Here is a 6017-nt window from a genome sequence, read left to right as displayed (position 1 = left end):
AAAAAGTGTGGCCTTTGATAAAAGGCTACACTTTTGGGACTTTAAGCAACACTTTTTAGGGGGTGGCCTAAAGAAGCGTAACCTTTGACATTAGGCAACACTTTTTAAATGTCGCCATCTTTGGCTACACTTATAAAACGTAGCCAAAGAGGTATAAGGGCACGCTTTGTTGTGATGAATTAGCGACACCTATTTTTTATTATACTACACTTAAAAGCGTTGCCTTTGCTTTGTTATTGGTCACACTTAAAAAGCGATGCCTTTTATATCTCATCAAGAGCAACACTTATAAAGTGTAACTTTATCTCTCATCTAGAGCAACACTTATAAAGTGTAACTTTATATCTCATCTAGAGCAACACTTATAAAGTGTAACTTTTCTTATGTACAAGATAACATTGGACGTCCTACAACAACACTTTTGAAGTGTGGCAATGTTGTGTAGAATTTTGTAGCCACAATTTTTTATTTTTAATAATAATAATTTTTATTTGCATATATTTAATATATAATCACATAATTAAATATACAAGTGACCTAAAGCACAAAATTAGCTAATAATTAAATCGAAGCTATATATTTCAAATAAACTTCGAGAAACATGTCTTGTACAACCAATACTTAGAAAGTGATTGCTTAAAGATCTCTACTATCAATAAATTCCAAAAAATCAAATGCATTCAAACGTATATGACAATAGTACAAAAACTCTTCATCGTTCACTACAATAGACCGAGTTTACTTTTGGCCACATGCAATTTAAATTCAATTAGCGGCATTTTCCTGCACATTCAAAATAAAATTATAAGTTAGTGAAATAAATGTGGAAGTGCATAATTGGAGAGCATTCACTGTAAGCCAACCAATCCAAATCTATATATATATATATATATATATATATATATATATATATATATATATATATATATATATATATGCAAATCATATAGAACATTTATCAGCACGTGAATTCTGGATTACTGCATGTATTGTAAACACAAAGGACACTTGTTACATGTCTGTATTGGGCAGGAACTGGGAGCTGCCCATTTCATTAATCAAGAAAGAGCTCAAGAGACTAGCTCTCACATTCACACTTTGATATTAAGCAAAGAGATGAGGAATTTAGAAAAAGAAAAGAGTTAGAGGCTGCTAGGAAGAACAAAAACAAAGGGGAACAAGGCAAACAAGATTCCAAAAACCTGCAAATGCAATACACAAATAGAGAGGATGGAAACACCAGTTCACAATACCAACAACAAAAAAAAAGGAAATAACAACAAGCCAACTGATGAAGAATGATAGACTCAGAAGAGAAAAGCTTAATGGCCAGTTCAACATAGCATGTACAGACCAAAATCTCCTAAGGAAACATTGCAGTAACAACAGACTCATCACACATGTATGACTACTAATTCTGCACTCCCTACTACTTCTAATAATTTCATTGATCTTTCTATGCAGGATCAACCAAACAATCAAGAAGGAACTGAAAATCAGAATTCAGAAGATAAGGATACAATGAAGACACGAATTAATAATAAGTCAACCACTGACAACATGTTGGGCAAGAGAACACTCACATTGACCATAGTCTAGACCATAGATCCCCTACTAGCCCCCTCAGCATCACATTCAAAATAAACAGCAAGTTCCATATAGGTCTCAGGTTAATGCTACAAGTCAGGGTCATAAATCATTTAATCTGAAGTTATTTTCTGGTTTTGCAAAAAATTCAAGAGAAACCTATATCTTAAAGTTATAATAAGATCCATTTTAAATAAAATCGTAGAGTAAAAATGGTGGTTTAGCAGCATGGGAACCTGCAGGAGCCTCTGAGTATTTGTAGGTAACACAATATTCCTATTTCTTTGATTTATTTTGAGGTTGTTAAAAACCTTCAACAATTTTAACTTTCTTGTTCTGTTTTATTCACCGACAACTACTCAATCCTACTGAATTTTTCGCGGACATTGTCATCCAGCATGAGTAACATTACTATATATACTTCCTCTCTCTTTCCCTTTTCCTATTCGTCTCCATTTTACAGCTTGACACTAATTAAATATCAATCCAGTGCAGAAAATTCAGGACAACAATGATAATATTTTAGGGAGGCAAGATCTTATTACTCTTACCAGTAAAACAAAGAAGAGGATCAACCAGGCCCTACAGGTGATAACAGTTAGCAGAATGGGAAGAATAATGATTAGACTCCTTCCAACAACAAATCAAAAGGTAAACCAAGCAAGAAAAAAAGAGAAGCAATTAAAGGAAGACAACAAAAAGAGGCTGAGATACAACATTCCAAAGTACAGGAAAGACAGATTCTTAGAAACAAGAACCAGCAGCAACATGATAACAACTCAAACCACATCAGAACAGAGCTTAACTAGCACAAGTGACAACAAACTCACTGACAAAAATACAACAAAGTCTCTAACCTTTGAAGAAATCTAAAAGGGACAGCTTTAACTATGAGAATCAGTTTAAGCAATGAAAACTAAAACCATCTCTCACAACAACCATCACAGTTCAAAGCAGTAAAACAACAGGGGATAAAAGTACACAACTACAACCCAAAATCAGTAGAGTCCTCCTTCAACACAATACAACACTCATACAACTAAAAATATAAAAAAAATTTGGTATAGAAGCTGAAAGGAGACAATGATAACAAAAACATAGTAAACTTTCAAAGATTCAAGATAGTAAAATAAGTTCAGAATTTATTTACCAAGAACACCAGCTCAACTAGAAGAAAAACAATATGCAGACTATTAACAGAAAATGTGAAATACAAAATACCTTTTGAAGAACCGAATCATGAGCTGACCTTGAAGAATGTGGAAGATTTGTGCCTCTTACAGCTTGTGCGCTACTTTCATCAATAGGTGAAGCAAGGTTAGATCCAACACACCCTGATATATCTTGAAAATTCAATCCAGGGTTGTTTTGCAGCAATTGAGTGAATAAATGTCGCATTTCTTCTCTCAATTCTTCCTTTAGAGAAGTGATTTCATCGGCATGCTTTTGTTTTAGATTGTTAATTTCCTCATCTTTCTTCAAAGAACTTGTTGTCACTGATCTACCATAGCACCTAAGTCGACCAGGATGCTCCTTTCCAAACACTGCCCTAAATGCATCATCAGCTGTTTCCCCAGAATTTTGGCGATTTTGTAGTTCAGCCTGTTGAATAAAATTGGCATCCATAGTGAATTGTAAGTACTATTTCATTTCCAGTCCTATGATAGCGATCAAGAACTAAAAAAATCTGACAACTTTTCCTAGCAAACAATTCAGCGACATCGACAAAGAATTGATAACTCCTCGCACTTGCACAAGAAGAAGAAGAAGAAGACATACGTGATAAAATTCAATGGAGTCAAACTCCCCACAATATATAAATTTTAAGTCTGAATCAAATTCACTACTAATCCTCTTTAAAAAACTTACTATTGCAACTTGGGTATCAACCTGGATTTCCTTTCCCATCTTGGTACGAGTTGCAATAAACATTTCAGTCTTTGATGGTTCTTCGTTGTTGTCTTTGGCTGCACGCTACAGATTATATAAAAAAAAAATTAAAAAAACATCAGTATGCTCAAATAAAGTACAAAAAAATGAAATTCAAATTTTTGAAGAAATGTCAGCTAAGTATTACCAATGCCACGCATACTCTTGCAAAATTAATAGGTCCCATTCGATGCCTCCACTTTTGTTTTTTCCTGTTTTGAGAATTCATCTCGCATATGGCCTATTAGTAAATAAAAGGAGATAGTTGAATTGATAAATAAAAAAAGAATAGATATGATGCAAAATATGTCGATGAGTAGAAATGCACTATTTTAGCCTTACTTGAACAGTTGGGTGTTTCCAATACTTAATCAACTGACGGAATTGATTATCTGGAATGCCATCAGGACGTTTTGCTAGCATATCCTCAAGGGTACTTTTGTCTATCAAAAAATTGCTCTTTAAATTTTTGCTTGTGTCGCCTCCAAACATCACGAAGACCAGTCATCACCCATTTCTTTCCTTCTACTGGAATTAGAAATTTGGACTATGCAAAATAAAATATATTTAGCTTCAGTAAGTAAAAACAAATAATAAAATATGCAATCTCAAGAGTGATTGTTCTTACATTGATATATTCCCACATGTACTTTTTAGTATCCTTTGGCACCGCATGTCAACTAGTGTACATCAAGCTAATGAATCTAGGATTCCTTGCAATTGTTCCTATAAAGTTGCTTAATTTTGACACTATCTTATTAGTTGGTCCCAGTGCTTGTCCTTTATCAAATGCCACCTCCTTTCTTTCTTCCAAATTTCTTGCATGAATATCCTTACATATTGTTTGTCCTCGAACTTCTTTTGACTTCGATATTTCTAGATTGATGTAATAGACAGGAAATAAGATATTTCTTTTATAACGAGTACTAAATCTTACAAGGTTTAAGACATACCTTTTGTACTACAATCAATGTCAGTTTCCTCTTCGACATCACATTCATCTCCACTGAGTTCTTCTTGATCCACAAGATCATCCAATCCTTTGTTGTGTTCATTAATAATAGGATCATGAATATCATGTTCATTGTGTATCTGTTGCTTATCCAGAAATAGATCAATACTGGTAGCTGGTCGGACTAACTTTCTCTTCACTTGTTTGAAGTTCAGTAGATCCTCAATATCATGTTGTACCTCTCCATTACCTAGTGTTGTTCCAGTCACATGTACTGAAGTAGTAACACCTTCCTTGAATGACGTTTGGAACCTAGAGTTATTCATAGGAAGTTTAATTCCTTTCTCTTGAATGGACTCTCCAGATTGAAATAACCTCTGTTTAGTTTGTCCTTTCCCTGCAATCATATGTGAGGTTCTAAGCTCTTCCCTTGAAGACGATTGAATTACTGATTTGTGCCCAAGCAATTTACTCTTTCCTTGTTATGGAATGAAATCCTCAGAATTCTTTCTTTTATGTGGTATTGGTGCCTGCTCTTTCTTAGCTCTATCATTGCGTTCATTTGCAAGTTGTTCTCTCTTAATCTTGAATTTGTTGGCCAATTCAGCACTTGATCGATATTGCATATCAACATCCAGATTGTTGAATGGACTTTGAGCTTTGTTTGGATTCAGACCCTTTTTCTTTAGTATTGCTGATTGATTCATTCTTCTCGCTTTGTTGTAATCTCTTTGATTTGTTTCCCTATGGTAAGTAAACCTACAAAATAAAAAGGTTCTTTAAGTGAAAGAAGTAGCAGCAATGTAATTTTGATATAAGGTTGACAGATGGATAACTTATTAATTTAAAACATTGTCCTTCCTATGTCTTGTGCATCTGCAGAACTCACAAACCAACTCTTTCCAGAATTTCCAGCATTGTATTATAGCAGATTGCAGCGCTGAGTTTCCAGAATTTCCAACACTGTATAATATTACAGCAGCTGAGTTTCCAGAACTTCCAACACTATATATACTGTAAATTGAGTCTATAAGTTGTACATACACAATATCCCCGGAGCCACAACTAAGCTAATCTTATAACCTGTACAACCATTCAGAATACTTTACCTAGAGCCACAATTTTATATATAAATACTTTACCTTCTAACCAGCTATACCAAACATAAATTACTTAACCAAATCATATCAACTAAAGCATTGTGAAACAACCAAACAGGCTCATTTCTGTGCAAGTGTTCCACCATCTCATCACCATGTATTTAAGAGGAATTTAATCCTTTTGGATACCCAGGGAAACAACAAAGAACCCCCAAACCTTTTTGGCAAAACTTCCAGAGTTGAAATGTGTTCAATAGTGTCAATTTCAGGGGAATTACAACAAAAACATTCTGCAGGGTCAACTCCAAAACTGGACAACTTCTCATTACTTAAATTACTTAAAGGTAAATATTTGTACCTCTCTCGGAGCGACGAACTCGGGACTGCGATAAAATCAGAAACGACTTCAAACTGCAGAGCTCACTGTTCTGCCTCTAATGCCTACTGCC

The 6017-nt window shown here is 34.4% G+C and overlaps 1 protein-coding gene across 1 annotated transcript; it reads right to left on the bottom strand.

The window, feature by feature from the left end:
* Positions 1 to 1142: 1142 nt before the first annotated feature.
* LOC125812774 (uncharacterized) lies at positions 1143 to 3751 on the bottom strand. The gene is made up of 4 exons (XM_049492247.1): positions 3665 to 3751; positions 3457 to 3561; positions 2809 to 3189; positions 1143 to 1202 (listed from the first exon to the last, which is right to left on the bottom strand). The coding sequence occupies exons 1-4, from the start codon at positions 3743 to 3745 to the stop codon at positions 1143 to 1145; spliced, it is 627 nt and encodes a 208-aa protein (XP_049348204.1). The 5' UTR covers positions 3746 to 3751.
* Between the last annotated feature and the right edge of the window lie 2266 nt (positions 3752 to 6017).

The sequence above is a fragment of the Solanum verrucosum genome, unplaced genomic scaffold (genome assembly GCF_900185275.1).
Source record: "Solanum verrucosum unplaced genomic scaffold, falcon-dt-bn FXZP01000046.1, whole genome shotgun sequence".
NCBI lineage: Eukaryota > Viridiplantae > Streptophyta > Magnoliopsida > Solanales > Solanaceae > Solanum > Solanum verrucosum.
This window is presented reverse-complemented; position numbering and strand designations above follow the sequence as displayed.